The sequence below is a fragment of the Bombus terrestris genome, chromosome 13, assembly GCF_910591885.1.
Source record: "Bombus terrestris chromosome 13, iyBomTerr1.2, whole genome shotgun sequence".
In the NCBI taxonomy this organism is placed as follows: Eukaryota; Metazoa; Arthropoda; class Insecta; order Hymenoptera; family Apidae; genus Bombus; species Bombus terrestris.
This window is the reverse complement of record NC_063281.1, coordinates 809,675-834,569: the sequence shown is the minus strand read 5'-3', so window position 1 is coordinate 834,569 and position 24,895 is coordinate 809,675. Positions and strand designations below refer to the sequence as shown.

The 24,895-nt window shown below is 37.0% G+C and overlaps 1 protein-coding gene across 5 annotated transcripts in view; it reads right to left on the bottom strand.

Moving 5' to 3' along the window:
• The window catches only part of LOC125386170, a 241,613-nt gene that overhangs the window by 25,547 nt on the left and 191,171 nt on the right, over positions 1–24,895 (bottom strand). Inside the window, exon 4 of one of the 5 annotated variants that reach the window (XM_048411239.1) lies at positions 1,066–1,132. The exons of the other annotated variants lie outside the window; for them this stretch is intronic. Coding sequence (XP_048267196.1) covers positions 1,066–1,132 — 67 coding nt within the window. The remainder of the gene's footprint in view (positions 1–1,065; positions 1,133–24,895) is intronic. 5 annotated transcript variants of the gene reach the window in all.

Sequence of the window (24,895 nt, the reverse complement as noted above, 5' to 3'; positions counted from 1 at the left end):
GAAATTCTAGAAAACCTCTACCTTAATCGGAACTTTCTATTCATTAGAAGTCACACACCCCCACGGGTTCGGCGGCAGGTCTGATACAGGTGCACCACAACGCCTAATGGACGAAACGAGTTCCAAAGATACTGCCGCATCATTATAAAACGTTTATTTCGGCATAAAAGTTAAAGTACAACGTGTTGGAGCCGATGACTCGCGAGTAAAATACTCACTCTTTGTAGCTGACCCTTATCTCCCCTTGATCGACCCTCGTTTGACCTATTCGGTGCCTCTTTCTCTTGCTGCCCCGTTTTCTCTTTTACTATGTTCTTTCTATTTCAATGTGCGAGTGATTGTACGTGTGTTTTAGTATGGACAATTTTTAACCGAATAGATTTTCATCCTAATAAAATAGGCCTCTTTCTCTCTCTCTCCATCTCTCTCTTTTTCTTTCTCTCTCTCGAGGATACTCTATTTCAGATAGTCAAGCTAATCTAAAAAGGGGACGGTAATTATTCCAAACTCAGCGTCATCCGGCCTCTGAATATGCTCTCCCTCTCACCCTTCTTTCTTTTTCTCTTTCTCTCTCCTTGGATCATTGCGGTAACGCAGTTCAAAGTTTACTGAATTTTGTTGTTGATATTTAGGAACGATGCAACTATTTGCAACGATGAAAATTATTGTGAATGATTTCAACTATCGATATGAGAGGATATTAACTAGTAATCCGATATCAAACTATTTAATACGATAGCATAAACTAATTTCAAAATTCATAGTAAGTTTACTTTATCCAAGTTTACTCCAAAACTCTATCTTTCTTCTTTGGATTAAATAATCTATATAGTCGGTATACTCTAATATTTTTTAATAGCGTACGAATTCTATCAAATTTTCCCAAATATCGATCAGTTTCTTAAAAAAGCGAAATGCTTCTTATAAATCTGTTTCATTCGTCTTAACATTGCTAATTCAAAATCATTTCCACTTCATGAATAATTTAAGTCTTCTGCACTCCACTACGCTACTTCCTAAACCCTGAAAAATAAAATCTAAATAATTGTCTATAGCCAAAAATACCCTGCCATCAATCTCCACGAACTCGTTACATTCCATCTTCCACCCTTGGTCCATCCGCCACTCCATCCTGAAACCAGAGGAAAGGAGTTACAACTCGAAAGCAAAAGCAAAGATCCGCACTACGTTCGTGGCAAGTTTTTCCCCCCTTTGTCGTAGTCATCAGTATCCATGGTACTTCCAACATGTTTAAGAAACACCCTGTATTTAACGTTTGTACGATCGGTCGCGCGCGCGCGAGCTCCGAACGAGCACGCCCTTATTATGGCCTGAGGCCGAAAAAGTCGCGGAAGTTTCGAAGTGCATGCCGCGGTAATCGATGCCACCTGTTCATACGCTTCTCCGTTTTGAAGAAAATGCAACCGGTCGACGGTTATATTCAGGGAGGGGCAGACAGAAACGAAAAGGAGGAGGAGGAGGAGGAGGAGGAGGAAACGGGTAATTCTCGTCGGTTTCAGGTGAACGTGTATTAAAAGTTGGATCGTAAAATCGTTCCTTCATAAGGGTAACGTTCATCCTTTTAATTGTGCAATCGTGTAAAATCCATGTATTTTGAGGAACAGATTTGTTGGAAGGAAGAATACGTTTTAGTGGTTTGGTGGAAATAAAGCTCGCAGAGATATCGTAACGATATACGAAATAACATAGCTCGAGAAAAGGAGGCTGATATTTGAGGATGACTATCTTTGATGAGCGTTGTTTGATTAATTGTAGTGATTGCGATGTTTGCTTACTGATGAAGTTGGTATTTTTTGCACAGGTTTTTCGTTCGGACTGGTTATGTCTTTAGAAACATGAATTTGATAGATTCTGGCGGTAATACAAATTTCCGTTCGTATATTTCTCCTCCTTTCTTTCCTTCGTTCAAAAAATTCTTTCTAAGTAAATAGTACTTCTCTAGAAATCCCACTTGTTGCTTTATTTCCGAACAATGAAAAAATAATCATCAACCTAAACCAGCGACTTTCGACCTTTCTTATTTCATGGCACACATAAGCTAGTTGCGAAATTTTATGCATTTTTATATTTTTATGGACGTTATTAAAGAAATAGAACTTAAACACAAATTTGTTTTATCTGGCAAATACTATAATGAACAGCCTATTTTTAATTCTTAATTTTAAATATATAAATAAATATAATATAAATTCTTTATTTTCCGTTTTGGATATTTTACATATTTTTGCATATCACATGCATTATGTATACAATTTAAATTTAAATGAGAAATTTAGATTTCCCATAAATGCATAAAAATTCGCAGCCTATTAGTTATTATCATTAAAACATATAATATATTATATTTGATTCAAGATAGGGCATTCACATAGAACGGCTATTATTGTTTTTATTTCCAATCAATCTAACAAGAAAGAGGTCAATGATTCGCTGATTATTAATCGTTTATTGATCAATTAGAAAGTATTAATATAAATAAAATGTAAATAAAATGTTATTTAATATTTATTGTGAAATATCATATATTTGAAAAATTCTTACAGCACATCGGTTGAAAATCACGGATATAAAGTATAAGATCTCCTCGAAGGCAAATCCAACAAATTGCCATCTCGCATTTAAAAACCAAGAGATCAAAAAAGCACGTCATTTCTCAAAGAGGAAGCTCGAAGTCGCTTTAATAACACTGGCGAGGTAAACGAGGGGAGGGGGTCGACAAAGAGGCAGAATAAAACAGAGGAACCCGTTCCGTGGATCTCGATGCTGGGGGGACCACCTGTAGGCTCGACACCAGCGGGGCAAACCGCTAGCAAACCGCAAGACGCGATAATTACGCCGGAGGCCTAAAAGCAAAGGTGCGTTTCAGCGAAGATGCCGCGAGCTGTCCGACGCAGGATAGAAAGAGAGCGAACCAAACGTAAAACGAAAGGCGAAGAAGAACCAGAAGGGGGCCAAGTGGGAGAAGGAGAAAAATTGTACGACAAAAGAAGAAGGAAAAAAAAGAGAGGTAAATCGTAACAAAACGGCGAAGCCACATAAAAAAGCACTTAAAGGAGGAGAAGTTGCGCGAGGACGAAACGAAGAAGGTGTAAGAGGGTGAAAAGCGAAGAAGTAGCGAAACAACGGACGAAACGATTTTGGAAGGAGAGAAAGAAAAGCGAAGAAGCGGTAGAAGACGAAGAAACGAAGCAAGAGTTGCGGCCACGGGTGCACCAAGCGTGACAGTGGGTGCACCAGCACCTGCCCATTCTTGGAGAGCTCTGCCGCGCTGTGATTTATGGAAACAAAGAGAGGATGGAGCGGGAAACACGGTACGACCAGCTTCCTTCTCGTTGACTTTCGATATGTATTGGGGAACGGAGGAGATCCGAGTGTTTGGAAGAATATTTGGAAATGGAACGCGATTTTTTAGCAAGAATCGTAAGTGGATATACTTGTACTTGCATGTCTGTTGATAAATATTAAGACATATATAAAAAAATAAGGTATAATGTCATATATAATATAGTAGAAAATTATTATATATTTGTTTGGATCCTCAAATTTAAAGAAATCATATTATGTTCAACATCGTAATACAAACCTCGTCAATTATTGTATATATAAACGTAGAATGTTTTTTTCTGTTTATATTCATCGTATCTCTCGATTATTATATTAATATACTATTTTAGTCAAGTTTGGTGTTCATGTTATTGATCGCACGCCATATATATAATTTTGTTAGTCAAATTTAAATTTTGGACTATCTAATTCGTTTGAAACCTTCTCAATAAGGTTAAGAGCAAAAAAATTGAACAGCTGCTAACATAAAATCGATAATTCATTATTACCTGTACAATTCTCATGAGTAGTTTTCATAATTTCTCTTCAAAATTTGAATCGATTAATTATTTTTTAAGCAATCTAAATCAATTAGACGTTCGGTATGAAATCAGCAAGTGTTCTAATATTTATGAATTGGAGTGTATTATGAGTGGATCAAAGACAATAATTCTAAACACTCTTCGTAATATAATGCAATGGGTATCACAGTAATATAAGTAAAGATTTGGAGAATTTGGCCTTAATCCAACTATTAATCTTTAACTATGAAATCTTTAGTGTCCCAGATGCCATAAATATTTTAGTAAATTCGCTTTCGAAAACGTCCAACAATCAAAGTCTAAATTTTAGAAGAGGAAGCTTACAGAAGGCGAAGAAATCTAAAAGTTACGAGGTAAAAACTAGTATAAAGGAAAGAGATGATCCTAGAAAAAATTTATTTTTAGAATACACATGTACGCTCTCAAACATCCAGCAAGTATTTTCAACCCCTTTAACGATTTCCCTCGCCTTTACATCATAACGCCATCAAAGCGCAACAGAACCATTAAAGGAAGCCCAGGGAAATCCGAAAAAACTGCAGGAAGCTTCACGCAATAAAAGTCCCCATTCGAGGCTATTACGAGGCACCACTATCCAAAGCACGTCAAAATAATCCCGGTGCATGGAAGAGGCGTGTAAAAATCGCCCCGTAAACGACGCCGTAACGACTGCCTTCGATAATTTATGTATATATACATATATAGGACTTATTTATAGGCTAGTATTTATACATATGTATACAGACATTTGAGATATCGATGTGTATAAAATCGAGTCAAGGTGACGAGGTCTTGAAATAGTTGAAATAGTCAAAATGACCGATTCGTTATTCTTTATGAAAACGATAAAATTGAAAATGGAACATCTTTCATATTCTCATACTTTCACTTACACTGCGGCAATAAGTATTACGACACTTATTGAAATTTAATACAAATTGAACATTTTAAAGCTTATGTTATTTTCTAATTATTTTATTGAGAATTTCATTCGCGTTATTCGTACTTTGTAGTGTAAAATATAAAAGCAAATAAAATTTACAAATTTGTTAGAATTTTTCGATAAATACATAACCAATAAATGATCCGATGTTTATAGCTGATGTTTATTATCCAAAAAGTACATTTTTTAAGGAAATCGGTTTGGAATAGCAAGTTCAAAGTGAAAAATTAGCAATTATAAATATTTAGCAATGAAAATGGCTGCATATTTTCTCTTTTAACAATAAGTTTCTCCTCTGGTGCTCATTTGGTCTCATTTGGTCTCTTTGAAACACATTTCATACTTTCTCTAATCATCGATAGCTTTAACACAAAAATTTCTAAGCTATATGCAACTTGTACGCGTTTGTATTCTTAGACGGATGGAAAATCGTTTGAGAAATCCTCTATCGAGGAAGCGTTTCATTGATCGTTTATCGATTACGCAGCGATCGACCCACTTCCTCTCCCTCTCTCTCTCGTTCCCTCTTCTCGCGATTTCCAGATATGATTTACGAACGAATAAATCTCACTGAACGATTGCCGGTTAATTCGCGCGGACGCGATCGACGATGCATTCGATCGCTGCCGATTCACCGACCCTCAACAACTCTCCACTCTTCTCGCTGGCCTTTCTTTTTAATCGAACAACATCCCCTCGACGTAATAACCGTTAATAAGCGCCTTTGCCGCCGTTAAGTACCGGCGCGTGGGCGATCAACGGAGAAACTTGGAACGGCCCACAGGCAGGTTGTTTGCCGGTGTTTGTTGCTGTTGCATCGGTCCGACTGTTTTTCGACCAGCTGGCAACTCTCGAGCGCAGATTTACGGCTATTCCGCGCGAAGAATCAAACAGGTAGACGCGGCAAGTGCTGGCATTTTATAGCTTGTTTCGATAAATTGTGATTCGTTACAGAGAATTCGTATTGGGTAGCCCAAGTAATAAGGATTTAATCTAGAGCAACTTTTCCAAGTAGTCTACAGTGAATAAAGTACTGTATAGTACCTCTCAAATTTTTCATTTATTAATTTCTGAGATATTTCTTAGTACGATTTGATTTTATCGCGTTATATAATTTAAAACGTCAATAAATTAAAATTTCTAATGGAAATCTCGAATTATAAAATAAGTTACGATCTGGCAGACCATCGAGAGTCTGTTAATGATGACGCTTTCGAGGAAATTATTGATATAAATTCTCGGCAAATGTCTCAACGAAACATAATAAAAAAATAACTAACTACCTTCCAATAAAGTTTAATAATTTCGAAAGCGAATGATAGAATTAATTTTCTGTATTTAAAAGACCAATATACAAGACCTTACAGAATTACAAGACTCTTATTACACAAAGAATCATCGTTCGATGCATCTGCTCTTTTCAACAAAGCTTTTTACTCCATTTATACCAGACTATCATCACAACCCTTGAAACTATTCCAAACCTCAAAACTAGTGACGGTCATTTGAATCACAAACGATTCGACGTTCTTCAAGATCGTCAACATGTAATTGTCAGTCGTCTGTCGAGTAGGCTTTAACTTCTTTCATGATTTCTGAAAGTCTTGCAACAAGTTTTAGAAATATCGAAAGCCTTGAAAAAGTCTTAAAGGTAAGTACTGTAAGTCCTGGAAGTCTTGAAAGTCACTCGCGTAAATGTATTTCGGATATCTCGAATTCACTACAAATTTCTCTAATATTTTATGTCAATGATACTATTTGGATTAAAGCGTTCAAAATGCTTGTAAAATACTGACTGCAAGCCAAGCTCTCAAGCTTCAAGACATTCGAGACCTTCGAGATTCAAGATTTCTCGACTTCCAAGATTTCCAGAAATTTTAGGAAATCCAATTCTACTCGAAGTGTTTGACAACCCATCACTGACCAAAATTCGTTCCCCATCCCTTACGTAAGATGCCTCTATCGATCAAATCGACGCAATTCCGCCACCAGTTTAATTTAATTCCCTTCCGTTGCTCGATTTTCCTCGGTCGGAGCGATTCGCCGAGGCAAATGTCTATCGTCTCTTCCCTAGGTGATCGTCGTAGGCCACGTGAAATAATGTCCGTGTCACGGGGTCCTTGGATCTCCGGGGCACGCCCACACGGAAAGTTCGAAAACATTAGCGGTCGAACTGGACCGGTGGAGCCCGTAAAACGATGTTACGCGTCGTTCGTCCGCTTCGTCTTTTCTTCATCCTTCCTCTTCATCCTTCCTCTTCATCCCCCAGTACGGTTGTAGCTGCACGTGGACGACGTCGTGACGCTCCAGGGCTATCGTCACGGCTCTCCTTTCTCTCTCTCTTCTTTTCCCTTTCCACTAACCGATTTCCAGTCGGTCCACGCTCGTTTCTCTTCGAGAGCAGCACGAACAGTACTTCCTCGGTACTTACGACCGTCCCCGAGTAGTTTTATTCTGTCTGGCTGCGTGGGCGGGAGCGGGACGATGCCGATGCAGAGAACTTAGGGGCCATCTCCATTTGCCGATTACTCTGCCTCGTTCTCTCCTTCTTACCCTTCTTCTCCTTCTGTGTCTCTTCTCTTTTTACTCTTACTAGAGTTTCACTTTCTGTCTCTGTCTGTCTGTCTGTCTGTCTCTCTCTCTCTCTCGTTATTCTGTTCGAGAGTATTCGTCCTCGTTTCTCGTTCTGTCGACTATCTTCTTCTTTCTTTCTCGATAATATAGCGTATTCTCTCTCTCTCTCTCTCTCTCTTTGACGAAGGTGTTTCATCTTTGTCGTCGATTCGATACCGCAAACTCGCCTCCGGTATATACGCTGTCGAGAGTTCTATGTCGAAACGGCGCTCGTGAAATTGAAGGTTTCGCTCCATGGGGGCGACGACGAACGTTGGCCCAGTAAATCCCATCTTTACTGAAATTGCTCGACGAGAATTTATCTCGCTCGCAAGGGAGAGTCCGTGCTCGCGTCCGCCACAGAAAAGCACCCCTTTTCCGCTTTGACCGCTTTCGAGCTCGAGGCGTTTCTTCGGACTCGATTCTCAGATGGATAAATTTCTTCTTTTTTTATACTTGTCTCATTGCGATGGAATTGGATTTTTTGAATAACCTCCGAGGAATTGAATTCGAATAAAATTGTTGGAGACGGTATTTGTTATACCCAACATTCTTGAAGGCGGTATGAACTTAAGAGTCGACAGTGGAGAAATGGTAGAACCAATTTTTGAGCGTAATTCAGGACAAAAAGTGTTTGGGAACAGAATATACAAGTTGCTAATTAATATACTTGCCGAGCACTATCTATAGACGACAAGTTTAAATATCCAGACATTGCGTATAAAAGAATGTTATACTGAAAAAGTCATATCTTTAGTTTAGTTTAGTTTAGCGTTCTCCTTCAATTTACAAAATCAAACTAGTTGTTACCAAGGGATGACGTTGTTCAAGAGCCAATTTGCTTTCACTTCTATTTTTGTAAATTCATGCCTTAATTAACATTCGTGTGCATGAATCTTTCTCATCTCTTCGAAATGCCCTTGTCTAGAATTGGCCGTAAGTAGCGATCACAATTTATTAACGCCCCATAAGATGTAAGAGCATTTTGCGAAGTATGCTATATAGATAAAAGTACCATAATTCATGATACAATCATTTAAATCTTTTCTCCATGCATTCATGTCACTTAAAAGTTTGTTTTTAATATTATGAAAATTTTGTAAAAAAATCCACTCCCTAGTTATTCTGTTTTTATCGATGTTTGCGAAATAATTTTCAAATATTTGATTTAACAGTGATTTTGAGATCCATGAGCAAAACCGAAACATATCAACGTGACCGCATAAATTCCTTTTCATTGGTAGTAAAATAATACGACAAACGCGAAACAGGATTATGATGCCATAAGCTCAATGGGGCGGTGCAGGAGTGTCCCGTTGGTAAATGTTAAATGAGTGTGTTACTGATAGGAACGCATACCCCGTGAATCGATAAGAGTTTGAACTTTATAAAAGATTGCTTGTTCGAGACTTTACGATTAACCGCGAGTGAAACGATATTCAATGAAAAAGTTGCCTGTGCGCGTAGGATGGGTGGTCTTATTTGCATGAAATAATTTAACGAAATATTTTATTTCGTCGTAGCACGCGTGGGTTATGTCGCGGCAAAGAACATTCAAAGAAAATTAGTACCGAGTTCTGATCGATAAATATTTCTTAGTAAGATAAATGAATGAAAGTAGGACGAAGGCAGATGATGAATTTTCGAAAATTTCAGGACTTATATTATAGTACATTTTCATACGTTTCATAGTAGGTATAGTGCGTACATCTTCAGCTCTAATTCCATCAATACAAACATTTATTTTGATATTGAAATTCGAATCAAATTTTGCAACACAAAATCATTGAAATAATTTACCAACATTCAAATCGTGATACTCGATCTTCCTGCATTAAAACTCAAATAAGAAAGCTATAGATTTCTATACAAATTTATATTCTTATCAATATCAGTAAGTAAGATGAAATCTAGTAGATGGAAGTAATTGCTGAAAATTATAACGAATACTCTGCTTTGGATATTTTATATACTTTACTATGTTATATATATGTGTGTTCTTTGCACGTTTCAATTTGCTACGAATACGTGGAAATGCACATCCTATAAACAACATTAAAGCTGTAAAACACAATGAATACAAGTATTACTCAACAACTCTATTATACAAAATATTCCACTTGGTATTTCCGCAAACCACAAAGCATTTCGTTAAACTGAATCATACAGATATTAAACGTAAAATTCGTGCAAGTTTCTGCCATTGTCGAGGGGCAGCTGCATCTCAGCGCGAGAAAAGCAAAGAGGAAATCAAGCTAGCCACGCGTTGACGGTAATGTGGCATCATACGTTCTGACAAACGCTTTCGGAGCCGCGTCAGTCGGCCAGATGAAACAGTACAGTGGTTTTATGGTTAATGCAGGCCACGCGTGTCTTATATCATAATAATGCAATGCAACAAGTCTTCGAAGCGGTTGCCTTGCTTCTACCAGTTCTGTTATATCTTAACACACACGCTCGCACACATCGAGCTCGCGGTCCGTGGCGAATTCTTAGATGAGATCATTTTCTTCGCGCGATGCACGCACGAGGGACGCAATCAGACTTTCCTCTTTAATGTGGCCCCGCCGTGCCACGCCGCTTCTTAGACGAGTTTCACGCTTTTCTGATACCGATCAGCGCGCCTTCGTTTCATGACAAGGGTGAAAGTTTATCGACGCGAACATTAGGAGATCGCGTGGGAATAGGCTAGAATCATCGCTTCCTATTAATTCTAGGTGGATACGGTTTGTTCGATGGGGTTGATGATGGAAAATGTGGATAATGGAAGTGGAATATAATGGAGAATTATTTGGGAGATGCTTAGACAGTGGTTTTATTGTATTAGAATGTTAGATTGAATTATTTTGTAAAGTGTATGGGACGACGAGAAAACGAGAGATGGTTTAGATTAATTTAATATTGTTTCAAACACTTGTATAAGCCTTTCTTGCGTGCATATTCTATGTATCTTAAATATCGTATATATATATAATATGCATGCAAGAATTTCACAGAATTCTTATAATAATTTTTTTGAAGAATAATAATTAAGAAAGAAATCTGGGCACAATTTCTCAATAATATCCAAACTCAAGGACAAATGCATAAACTAATAAATTCTACGTTTCCTTCAAAACACTTTCTATAATTATGAAACCTATCTTTTATATCTCATATCCCTCTGAAATCGGTAAACGATTCCGAAACAAAACCTCGAAATTTAAAGAGAAATATATGAACTATTAAATTCTCTTCTTCCTTTAAAACGTTCTTTATGATTATGAAACCCAACTTCTACGTATATGTATCTAATAACCCGCTTACCCATCAAAATCATTTTCCATGCCAACTTACAATAATGAACATAATCAACCCTATCTCTTCTCAATTTTCACTTCCATCCCAGAAACGATTTCCTTGCCAAGCAATTCTCTTAGGACAGAGTCCCAAAGACAGAAGAACCAAAAGCTAAAAAACGTTTTTAAAGGGCTCGTTTAACGTCTCCAGGATCCTCCGGAACACGGTCTTTTCTCCGGCCAATGCGTTATTTTTTTGTCGCTCGGTTGCGGCCAGACAAAGGCAACTCGACAACCGTAAAGGAAAAGAGAGATAGGAGAACTTTTACTCGCGTGGGCCCGGAGGCGAGGCGGCAGTTCGGTTTTTGGCCACGCAGAGGTAACCGGAGTGTGCCCCCATGGAGGCTTCAAGGGCCACCTGCCCTACCAGAGACCCCTTTTACGTCCACTTTATTAGCTATTATTATACGCGTGCTTTGGCTCCGGTTTCTCGCTCTTTTTCTCTCTGTCCAGCGTTCTGGTTCCGCCCGCGCCTGTTTAGAAATATTTCACCGAACGTTCCTTGCCTTGGCCCGACGACCAACGAGTTCGTTAATCCTACCGACGCGACGTAGCCTAAACAACGTGAACCCACGAAACTTCACGTGGAATCGTTCTGTGTCTCGCGATCGTGAGACTTTATGTTTTGGCGATGAAACATGATTATTTATTTTAGTCAAAGTTGAATTAACCGTAAAGTATGATTCCACGGTTCCTGTCGATCGTTTTAATACATTTAAGTCGTAATTGCAGATATTTCGCCAGAAGGCGATGTAATGTTGCACGGAAGAAGCGCGTTAGGTGTTTCAAACTTATGAAACAGTGTAATGTAAAAACTGCTTCTTCCCAAAGTGCGTTTGAGAAGCTTATTCGGAGTTTCAATTTAATTGTGGAGTTGTGAGGTTACATAGCGGTCTTTGAAAAGAGAAATTCTTTCTTAAGCTTAAATTAATTTGGTTAAAGAAACTGAGTAAAAAAGTTGGCGTATAGTAATACGATGCTTTTTCAAACGAATTTTATCTATAGATTACGAAATATTAAGTATATTAAATATCTTCACAATCCAAGATAGAAATACATAGATTTGAACTTAACAGATCGACTGTTGCAATAATTCTTTTCGATTCCTTTCGTTTAGAATTATTTTATTCTTGAATAGAATGGCGATAAGGTTGTCCAAGTGTTACTGAATGTAACATTTCTTCCAAAAAAACGTCTTTTTTCATTATTTTTTACCATACGATTCACACAGTCCGCATACTTGTATTTTCTCACTGTAAGTAATGCGATAAAGACGAAGCAATTATCTCTAAAGACTAATTCGAAATTTAGTAAACCATATTAACCACAATCAAGTATGGAATTAAAGAAGACATTAAAAACATAAATTCCATGTAGAATTATCCAAACATCAAACAATTTCCAATCGTAAACGAGCTCCAAACGTAATTACAATTGTCCGAGAGAGGACAGAAAAATGATCTTTACGGGATTCCAAGACTTATTCCAGTTCTCTAATGCGGTTCAACAAGTTCAACCTCCTAATGCCACTAATCTTATCAACAGCTGCCGTTCCTATAAATTAACAGTCGGTCTAAATTACATAATTAGCTTCAAGTGGTGGCGATACCAGTCGCGGTAGAAAACTCAAAAATGGTTGCTACATAAATTTCAAATCCCGGTTGAGTGAAAGTCTAAGCCAAGAATGTTCACGAAATAATAATGGCCGCATAGTGTAACCTAGGGTCATTTATCTTTCCCTTCATCCGGTAGCGGTTGTTCGTTGCTCGCGAACCGGATTAATCGATATTCAAGACAATCTCATTCAGAGTTCGCCGCAGTATACGTAGACCGCGATAGAATCTCCAACACATCGAAGGCAACTTTGGATTTTCGATGATGAGGCTTCACGGGCAATTATCTCGAACATGATTGCTCCCGATACTTTTCAAATACGTTCTAACGTTACATCGTTTGGATCGAGCACGATTTCCTACCTAGAGATTTTCAGTGTCTTATGAAACTAAATATCGCTCCATGAGAAGGAGGAAATGGATTAGACAGCTAGTATTTTGGCAATAATTGGTAATTGGTAGTTTCAGTAGTTTGTGGTGTGGAAAAGGGAATTGTTGTCTTTATTCCAGCAAGGTTAATTGATAGTATATGAGTCTCTCAAAAGCTAAAATGATTAGCTTTTTATCGATTTCTCAATTTCATTACAGAAGTATACGATATTATTAAATGCTAAAGTACATTTAAAAAATTAAGTTAGGCAGATTATTACTTTTGTCTATATTTCAATTTATAGACGTGATCGATATATGTATGATGCTTCTGAATATATATATACTTTTGTCTTTTGCCTTCACTGAATAAACAAATATCGATAAAAGGAAACATATACTACTAGTTAAAAGCTTGGAATCAGAAAGCGTTAAATAAAAACTAAGAATCTAAAAAGAAGTTAAATTACAATACTTTTTAGTCAAATAAATTTGTCCAAGTAAAAGCAATTAAATTTTCTGCAACAAGTTAGGATAAACGGTTTAAAAATAAATTAATAAATAAATGTAAAAACCTAAACGCTTCAAACGAATAAATTCAAGCTAGTAAAATCTGGATTATGTGCCAATTAAACATTCAGGATTCAGATATATCTATGAATATATGAAAACTATATACATACTGCTATTCATATGTACGCATACACTACATAACAATATACTAAACTAGAAATATCTTCAAATAATCTACCACTTTCATTTCCCAGAGTATCAATGAAGAACCAACATCTTAATATTTAAAACTTGGATTGAAAAAGAAATTTATTCGAGTTTCATATTTCCCTGAATTTTCTAAGTAGTACTATTTTAATAAGTAGGAACTTGGATTATTTTCCATACCGTGGAAAAAGAAGACTGAATGATGTAACCAGTGGCACCGGCGCCAAATGGTAATAAACAGCGATTGACTATCGGCGAACGCGAAGGCGTGCAATTTGTCGCGGCTATCTGCGTCCTCGAGCTCGGCCCCTGTACGCGGTATAATCAATATTGGCAGCAACCAGTCTCTGATAAGGTTGCTGGTTCACCTACCCAGTGGCCCCACTTCCTTCGTTGAAGAAAGTACAAGAGAATGGACTACATCCGATAACACACGGTGCCTCTAGAGGAGGCCAAGGTTCTTCATGGTGCCATAACCATAACCTAAAACGGTAATCTTCTTTTGATGGACATAATCGATTAGAAATATCAAAGAGACCGGGAGACTTTTCCTTTTACGTTTCGAAATCCGATTCTACATCGATGTTTTATGTATTTGCACGTCTTATTCGATTTTTCGATATCTAGAATTAATATCAGATCTTTTCGTTATAATCATGTGCAGGAAATAAAACAAGATGTTGGAATATAATAACAATTACGTTCCAAACGAGAATTGAACCAAGACTGGAATTATTTAAACGTTTAAAGGAGACGTTTTCTTCGGCCGAATATGTAACAATTCCACGTCACGTGTTAACGTAAAAACGTGAAATTAATATCCTGAAAATCAGAGAAACAAACCGAAGAAATTCTTCTATGTCTGGTATACCTAATAATCCAATTACTACACATGAGAAAGAGCTGATATCTCCAAACTCGTAGAAAGTGAAATGAAAGTAGAGAACGAAAGAATTTTCTTCAGTCGCCTACAACAATCCAGTCGCGTGTTATTAAAGACAAATATGACAAGAGCTTCAAAATACTGAAATTTATCTATGTGAATAGGGGTTGCAATTTTGCGTTATTTTTAATCCCGCGACACTTGTGTCGGATTAAGAATCTGGTTGTTAGATCTATATACACTTAATAAAGAAACAAATTGTATTTACTCGGATAATCATCTTGAACCATAGAGATCAAAATCGACTGCATAAAAACACAACCTAAATATAAATTCAACTTATAACAGCTATTTTTTTAGAAAGCAAATTCTAATTGAAGAATTTATTATGTCAACGTCATAATAATGATAAAAGAAATATACATATAGATTTACAAATATAAAATATATTTATATATGTATATGTATATGACTATATGTATATAAAAGGAATAGTTATAAGTAGCGTGTAACAAAATTTCTTTTGCTTCAACCAAGGATCACCATAATGTCGAAGCGTCATGACGTCAGGTCATCGGTTACACGCTACACGCTCGATTCTGCGAATCCCGAAATCCGCAATCACGACATTCGCCCTATCTCTTAAAATTTGTCGTACAAAAATATACATCCGCGACTCTTCGTCTTCTAACTTTTGGATATCGAAAGAGATGGACCTTGGCACGTGTCGTTGCGACACATACAGTCCCGCAATCCCTACGGGATCTCGCGGCTCGTATTTAACATTGTATAGGATTAAGAAATGATGCGAGATTGCAAATTTTAATATTTAACAGGGAAAGGACATTTTGATTTATTTACTTCTTTGCTAAAATCAGCAAAAAAGAAAAAACACTTGGTTTATTCTATTGATTCAATATGATATTTCAAGTACGTCACAATAATGTGACTGTGGATTTATGCAGGATTATATTAGCTCATCCCATAAGTTCGTGCCGACCTTTGTGTATACATTTCATATTTTAAAGAAAAACAAGAGAACTTTTATCGAGACGGAATAATGAAAAATGGGAAGAAGTTGTACAACGAGAGGGGGATTACATTTTTTCATGAAACTGAAAGGTATGTAAACAATCTTACCATATATAATCGCTCGAAAAACGTCACGAACTTATGGGATGACCTAATATTTTTATAAAGATCATAAAGAAATAGAACCTCGGCAGTTCTACTTATTAAATGTTACAAGAGGCGTTAAGTTCTACATATTATGCACATTCTATCTATTTTTGCACTTTTAAATTTCCTAATGATAACTAGAGAACGTGTCTGGAAAAATCCATCAGAAATAATAGAGTTTTCGAAAAGCATTGTAAAAGCGTACGAAACGAATGAGACAGTAAAATCGTAATTTACTAAAAAAGAAAAAGGAGCTTGATATGATCAGAACCTGCATCGCAAAGTGACTCGAGCTGGCAAACGTTACGAATCTGTAAATATATATCAGCCACTACATTCTCGCATGCCGGGCAACAATGACGCGATAAACTCGCGGGAATGCTTTTAAAAATACCTAGCCATTGGACCGGGAATATTTTCACGTAGCGATGCTTCGTTTTCGCGTGTCTAAAAGCGAGTCCGCGTTCCCATAAAAACAAAAGAAGAACAACGAGAAATAAGAGCGATTTATCGTTGGGACGCCATAACGTTGTACAAAGGAAGAAAGCGAATCGGCGAAATTTTTACCCTGAAGTATCCCATGGTACTTGACGCATACTTTGCATATCCCACTTTTCAAAGCAAACGCGCCACGACTGACTTCCCTGACTGAAAGCACGTGCGTGCCTGTCATGTCGTTCGCGCATACTCTTGCTGCCTCCAAGTCGTCGAGAAAAAGAGAGAGAGAGAGAGAGAGAGAAAAGGATTGCGAATACCGAGAACGGATGAGGAAAGGAAGATTTGAAAAGAACCTGATAATCGGAAATTTATTGATCGTTCTAGGTGTTCGCGAGATTCTGCATTGAATTAAAGGGTTGTCACGGTGGTTCTCGTGTTGTATAGCGTGTAAAAGGTATATGCCGATATTCGCTTCATGAGAATAAACGTTCTGCTTATTAATTTATATATTTTTCTATTATTAGCCCTAATTTTGTTGGTAGAAATTTATTATAAATTATGATACCAAGAAGTATGATATTTGCGTGATAGAGTTTGTGATAGAATTTGGTACACAGAATGTTCGAAAAAGATTACGATGTCCAAAGAATTCTAGCAAGGGTCTGTTAATGTATTTATTTCGGAATATATTCCAAGTACCTGTATAAAATTTCGGGGATTTAAATATTTTTTCGTCGCGATCTATGTCACGGCATATGAAATATCCAATTTTTGATAAGTTATATTTTACTGAATCTTAAAAAACATACATACATACATAAAAGTTACAAAACTAGAATCTGCAGTCTAGTTATCTAAGCTTTTTCGCATTGTTACGCATCATTTTATCCACAAAATTGATCTTATTTTTATCATTTTAACGAACTTAGCCGTGTTAAATCGATACATTGAAATAGGAAACACCCACTGTCTAAAACTAGACTTACCACACACTCACCAATCTGGTTATAGAAAATATTGAAATATCAACGTAGAACACCTACAAATCTATCGATTCACACTGCCCACTTTGCGTGTATCCATTGGAATCAGAACTGTGGCCATAAGGAACTCAAGAATCCGCGCGTTACCTCGCGCGTGGCCATATAAAGTGGCGTATCGAGCCGTGGTATAAGAGTCGAGATCTAGCCGCGATATATCGACGAGGGAGGCGATTTCGCGTGGCCCGCACAGACGCGTGACAGTAAATGAAATATCTTGCGACAGGTTGGAGGCGCCACGCCTCTGAAAGCCGTTGCTTTTCAGAAAAATCGTGGCTGAGCAAAGGCCACTCGGCGGTGTTCGATTAAAAAGGGCGAGCGTGATACATCGAGAACGCCGTGGTATAATTTCTAGGGCAAAATGGACAAAATGACAAGGAGATCGCTTCTCCGTGCATTAATTGGCGCTTTCTTCGCTCGCGCCTGTATTTGCGAGCGATTTCGACTACGTTCAGCGGCGATAAAATACAAAATAAGCGTAAAAACCAACCAAATCGACCATATGGTAAATATTATTATTATATATTACAACAAATTCGAACGAGGACTGAAATATTTGAAACATTGAGTCGTTTTGATGTTGGACAATCTTTTAAAGAGTTAAAATGGACCTTGGATAGAACTGTTTTATATGACTTCTCTGATTATATGTGTTTCTAACAATCACTTTGTCGGAAGTAGGTAAGTGTCCGGTGAGTCGTGGAAAGGAGTGCATATATATGTATTATACAAAACAATTTCGTATCTCATTAGCGCTGTTATGAGACGGCTATCGTGACTATATTGATAAAGTTTAAAACGAATCTGAAAATGTATGTAAAACAGTCAATTTTCACTTTGTTAATAATCCACAAAACTTGAATAGACACCTTTTAGCGCTAATTGTACATTTAAAACTACTATTCATGCTGCACATTAACTTTTCACTATGTGTATTTTCGCAATAAGTGTCTCGTACTTTTTGTGTACATTTTCGGCTTGATTTCAAATTTTACCATTATAATCGTCATAGCTATGCTAATGCTAATGAAATTTCAGCAAGTTATAAATATACGTAAATAAAATTCTATTTCTAGTCTTTAATAGTTAATAACCCGATGCGACATTAAACAAAGATAGAAAGAATTCTATTTTAATTTGATAATTGGAATTCATTAGAATCGGCACACCCGTGAGACGAAGCATAGACTAAAAAATTTCAAAACGGACAGCGTACTAAATAGAATACAGAAACAACTTTAGCACGATGATCGTATTTAACAAATTCCGCGCAGAAATTTGTAGGCTACTTGGATTCTCAGAAATCTTGACGTGTTTATGTCGCGAAGTATTTCCAGGAAACTCGCCATCGTATACCTATTCGTATTTTCGTGCTCACGTGCTGTTGTGGATTGTTTAATATATGAAATTATATCGTGTTTCATATTCCGTAGCATTACAACATTTCTAACAATTAGGATATTTTTGTTCAATGCAATCCAACGAACTTATACACTTAACATCAGAATTATCAATTATTAATATATATATGCACATGTCTATTTGTAGTTAAAGTGGTATGATAATAATAAATAGTAAAAACAATACATACAATTACTACAAAAAATATTTGTATACCATTGTACTTACCATAGCGCTTATATACCAATTAACTAGATCTAAGTACGTTAAATTTTGTATTATCTAGTAATGCTATTATACGATTATAAAAATTTCGTATTATGAAAATGGAACGTAAATCTGATAAAAAAAAACGCTTTCTTAGAAAGTAAGGATATGTACAAATATTTTTTCTAGCTTCTGTATAATCGTGTGAAATACTAATATAATGTAAAGTGAATATTAATATAATTTTTAATGAATGTAAAAGTAAGGATTATGTAAGTCGTAATCTTGAGAAATTTAATAATTGCAGCATTAAAATCATACCATAGTATTATTATATTATAGTATAGTATAGTATAGTATAGTATAGTATAGTATTATAGTAAAGATTATCCCCAATTTAAAAAGTCCATTAAGAATTCTTTGTAATTTTATTTGTGTATATAAATAATTATCAAATATAGCTATTATAGTGTTTGGTTCATCCAATTAAATAAAATAATAATAATAAAAAGGCTTTGTTTGTGGAAAATTGTAGCACATGTTACAAAACTACGAAGTATAAAGAATTGTTACAATCACAAATGATATCAATACCGCGGAACAATCTGAAATGGAATATCGAGGATTGTAAGTACCTATTCGCATCGTTCGCTCCACATTTGGCTCGTGCTGTACATTGAGGCGTCGCGCGTCGCGTCGATGCAGATTACAGAGGCACAGCGAAGAAGGCGAACCACTTCAACCGGAGAATACTTAATGCGGCGCACCTTCAGTGGTACCTACTCGACTTAATCTTAACTGACGTTAAATCGGCGCCATGTCTTCTTCGAATACGATCGCGTTTATCCCGATGAAACTCTCGATACGTGGTCTCGCGTCGAGAAACCGAACCATGAAAAAATAACGTGTAAACGTATCTTATGGTACAAATTTTACGATAGAAAAAGAAAAAAGACGATTGATTTGTGAGAGAAAAGGCAGTAGAAGTCACGAGCATTAGCATATTCGAAAATTTACACTCGCCAGTCCAATATGACGGTCACTGGACGCAACGAACGTGAAAAAGTGGCAAATACGAACGAAACGACGCTAAAATTTATTGCGTGTTATGATTCGTGGATCAACCATACGGACGTCTCACGGCGAATGCTCCGCGTTCCTTAATAATTAGCGCCGCGATATATGTAAACAATCGCAGGTACTTCATATATATAAACGCATACATACTAATTCACTTTATTTTATAATAGATTTCTATGTCTCATAAGCGATTACTGAATCAAACTTGTCAAAAACTTTTTCAAACGAGAGTTTGGAGTTCGACGTTCAGAAAAATCACTCTCTATCGTAATACCCTTCTTTTAAGTCCGACATACGAAAAAGAAACAATGTTCATATAGCGTATTTCAATTATTTTGTAAAACTATTCTTATATACCGATAAAATAATGATTATTTTCAAGATTGTTTGTTCTGAATTGTTCTTCGGTTTGTTATGATAGATATGGACTAAAAATCATGATTCCTCTATTATATTGTCTTGATCCCATTTTGCCCATTATAACGGTTATTTTTGGAGAATAGATATTCCTAGAGAATAATGGATCGGAAGTTTTGAGATGGTACGATGTTGAAATCCATAGACTATGGAAAACATCGAGTCTCGTGTCGTAAGATAATTCACTTTAATGAGCACTAAATGATTGACGACGTAAAACTCAATATGCAAAACTCAATGTGCTCAATGCATTTGCTTTCGCATACATCGACGATAGATCCTCGTAAACCTTCGTCTTTCCTTACAATCGGACGATCTTCTCTAAGAAATTCAACATTGAAGAACCTATCTCTAGAAACATTATCTCTTGACTGAAAACAAGAAAGGTATAATAAACTATAAATATCTTTTCAAGCCTATCAAAGAGCAAAAAATTCGACACGAGACTCGAATACAGCTAAAATAAAATGCTAACATTCTAAAAGCTTCTCAATTAAATTAAGAATAAAGGAATAATACATTCGTGACAGCGATTTTTAGTTATCTGATTTAAAATATGAAAATATCTCCATCGAATATCCATTTATTACTCGAACAGACGTGATTCTTCGATATTTGGAAAGAATCGCGTGTTAATTATCGATCGAGCTAAAAGTGCTGCACTGTTTTCTCTGACAAACGATATTTATAAAAACGATATAAAAGCAACGAATTCATCGAAATTCGGTATAATTTTTGCAAGTGGAATGCTTATCGAGCGTGCACGCGTCACAATGGCGACCCGCTCTCGTTTCTGTTCGGCCGTTTTAAAGGAAAGAGGAAACTGCAATCTTGGACCACGACAGGGTGCCGAGATAGAGGCAATCTGCAAACACGAATTGGCCATTTGGCGGGCGTGGCGTTGCGCATGAGCGTCGCATAATTTGCTTTGGATTCGTGACTGCACTTTTTTTCTCGTTTCTCTACCAACCCATCGTCGGCACGACTCCGTGCAACACATGCCGTCATCGTTTTCTTACAAATGCAAACTTACCATAGCGACCAGTACGTTTCAGCCAGACAAGAATGAGAAAAGAAATAAATATTCTTAAGGGAGGTGACTTTCTTAGCTTGGTAAGATCCGCTGGTATAATTTGATATATTGATTTTGGCAAATTATTGGTGGCAAATTGGTTTTTAAAGAAGCGTAGCTACGATAAGACGCTATATTGCGAAAAACAACAATCTCGTTAAATACGTGCAACTCTTAGAAACTTAAAATAAAGCTTGAAAAGATAGTTCTTCTTGGAACATCTTTAAAACATTGAGAAACAATCAAGAAATGTGTTTATAAAAAAATAATCTAGCAAAATCTGAAACAGCTAAGATCTAAAAAAAGATCTAAGGCATCCAACAATCTAAAAAATCTAAAATACTAAATAATTTAAGAAACTTAAAAAATGTGAAACAATTTTGAAAGATCCGACGATCTTTGGAAATTCTGAAACATTTAAAAGATCTAAAACGTGTAGAAACTTCAAGAAGCAGAGGAATCCATAGAAGGATTAATAACAAGGATTAATTTATTTTCTAAAAGATCTTTTAATCGCACTCTTAACGATGATATTAGTATTAAAAGAGAAGATATAGCGCTATAAATGTTTTAGTTGTAACAAAATGAAAGGACTCCGACTGCGCCTTCGTCCAAAAATTCTAAGGCTGCACACGTGTCTGCGTTGCAGCTCGCATATAAGGGAACGCGAAAACAGGGCCGCGGGGCCTCTTAAAACTGCCTTAACTTTTGAGACTGGCAATTATACTGGTATTTACTGCCACAGCCTCTCCCGAAACGCCATTGTGCTCGCGCCAACATTTGCATCCCTTGTAAGCGCGACTGTCGATTGTTTTAATGGCCGCTCCCGCAGGCCTTAGCCCATAAACTTCATTGTTTAGGCACGCCTTTTTAGGCACACAACCGCGACGTTAGAATCGCATAACGAGGAAGGATGTATGGGCCTATGTTAGAATTCAACAACATTCCATTTTACGTGACAGCGGAATCTTTTCTTTAAACACCGATGGTAGTCCGAAAGAAATTCGGAGGAATATTTACATAAAATTAAATAAGAATAAGATATCTTTCAATTAAAATTTAGAAGCTTATAATATTTCACAGGTATTTTTACAAGATTGCAAATATGTTCGCAGAATGATATAATTAGAGATTGTATAACTGTGATATACATATACAGTTTTGCCTCGAAATAAGAAGCACGTTCTTCATAATCCTGTAAGTTACTTGAATTACTTTTCTTTATCTTCCGTCAAAAACGTTGTCAGTGTCTCGAAAAATGAAAAGCAAAATTCCTACATACTATTACAAGAAATATTCAATTTCGATCGAGCACAAAACACGAAAATTTACAGAATAACGTTTAATTCGAACGAATAATCAAATCCTACTTCATTACTCATGCAACGGATAAGTCCTCCCTCGAGATTCTTCAAATCTACCTAACATCTGCGTCAAAACACCGATACCTCCGGGCTCCGAGAAAAATGATCGAGCTCTCCGTCATTTGTCAAAAAGAAGGTGCACGCTGGCTCCACAAATTCATTCTTTCAATTGACGAAACAAAATTCATGATCAATCCTGTGGTCCGTTCAATTTTTCTCTGGAACAAGCTAAGATCGAACATCCTGCAGCTTTACGAAAACGAGGCTCGTGGCCCTAGAAATGGAAATTCGAGGGTGTGTCTCTCGGGTCGTCGCGTTTGGGATATAAATTCCTGCACAGGACTCCTGAAGGCGCGTGGAGAGCTCACAGTGGTCCCCTTTCGACCACCCTGCTGCGAGAAGTCACGGGACTTCGCGTGACGAATTTCAATTCGTTACCGTCGCCACGATCATCGACGTTCCTCGCGACGCTGGCATTAATTTCAAGCTGCGGTACATATCGCATTAATCATGAGCGCGCGGCCAAATATTATTACAAATCGCGGGGAGAAATCGACCAACGGGTCGAAGGAAACGGGTATCGCGCGAAACGAAGATCGAGTCTCGTTCGATAATTACGGACCGGGTGGGCTATCACGTGGTATCGCTCGTAAAATATCGTCCAATTATAATATTCATTTGCATCCGGGCCTTAATTAAATTACAGCGAGCCAAGGTTGCTTTTATAAGGTGTATAGTTAGGATAGAGGCGCCAATCGTTGCTCCAGGATCAACGGTCAAATTAAATAGAGCAATTAAATAGCCAGGCCCGGCCAGAGGCTGCTAATTATCCGAGACTTTTAAAACAGAGGATCTTGGGGTATAATCAAAGCGATTTAGGAAGGGACCAACGCGACGGGGTGCCAGCCGCCCCCCCGTTGAGATAGCTCTGGCCACTCGTGCAACTCGAAAACCCGTGCTGAGCACCATAAACCCCCTTTTCTTTTTGAAGAACGTGTGCAACCACCACTAACTGCGATTCACCTGCCAGTTTGAGAACCGGATGTATAGGGTCGATAGAGACGAACCGTCGATTCTTCGTGAAACCGGCGAGAAAAATGCCACCGAAACTGACGAATCTAACGAGTATAATCTCCGCGCGTCCTGTCGCGTCGGTTTGATCGATCGCCTGGTGCCTTGGACAACATCCTTATCTGCCCCTGGGGAGAGAGAAAAGGGAGCTCGTTCTTTTGGACGATCGTTAAGCTAAGCTTTGAACCGTAAATGTTGATAGGGAAGCGGTTGTGCATCAAGTTTTTCGGACGATGCTGTTTGGCATTTTAGTGATACCAGCAGTTGATGGAATTTTTTGGGTCCATCAACTTTTTGAGTGGATCAACTTTAATAGTGGACTTATTACAGTGGTTAAAATAACAAGATTTTTTGGATGCGAACATTATGGTCGTAAATGGAAATTTCAAGGATTTCTTTGGTCACTTGCATCTAAATCCATGTATGAAGGTTAAACACATTAAAGCATGTACTTCCAACGCTATAATAAATTATTGTGTATTGTCTTACATTTTGAAGTTTTTGCTCAGCTGTTTGTTATTATAGCTTAGTCTTATTCATATGCATCCACTAATCGAATATAAAAGTGTATTTATAATATGAAATATACGAAGAATAGAATCGATAGAATAGATCTCGATCGAACAGTGGCATATCTTTCCGAAAAAATTAAAAAGTAGACTTGACCATGTGAACTCAAAATACAGTGGCTGTAAAAATTATTTGCACACCATTGTATTTATTATTTCATTTAATACCAACTACACCCTGGTAAATCTATTAAATTTCGTATCATTAATAGTACTTTCATAGGACTAGAAAAATTCGATACTATCGTAGTGAAATATAGAAGACGATGAAAGAATACTACATTGAAAAATAATGGCACGTGAACATACTTTTTGTAGCTACTGTATTTCTTTCGAACAGTTCTATCACATTCTTCGTACCCTCTAAGTTATTTTTTCAAACTCTTAACCAATACGTGGATATTTTCACGAGAAGAATTTTTATCGATACCGAACTAATGGAATGACTATCTCAATCACACCCTAATAGGACAACAAATGTTAAAATGTAAATCAATCATTTTTCTCACTCTTTTCGAAATCTTAAACGAACATTTGGAAAAAAATGGAAAAGGAAGGAACAAATTCCAAAAGAAAAAGAATCTTTCTCCTGCATCCCTCGAACAGGTTCGATAAAGCGGAACTTAAAAATCCGTTCTCGAGGAGTCGCTCGCGATCCGACAAAAAAAGTAAGATCATATTTCTCCATGGC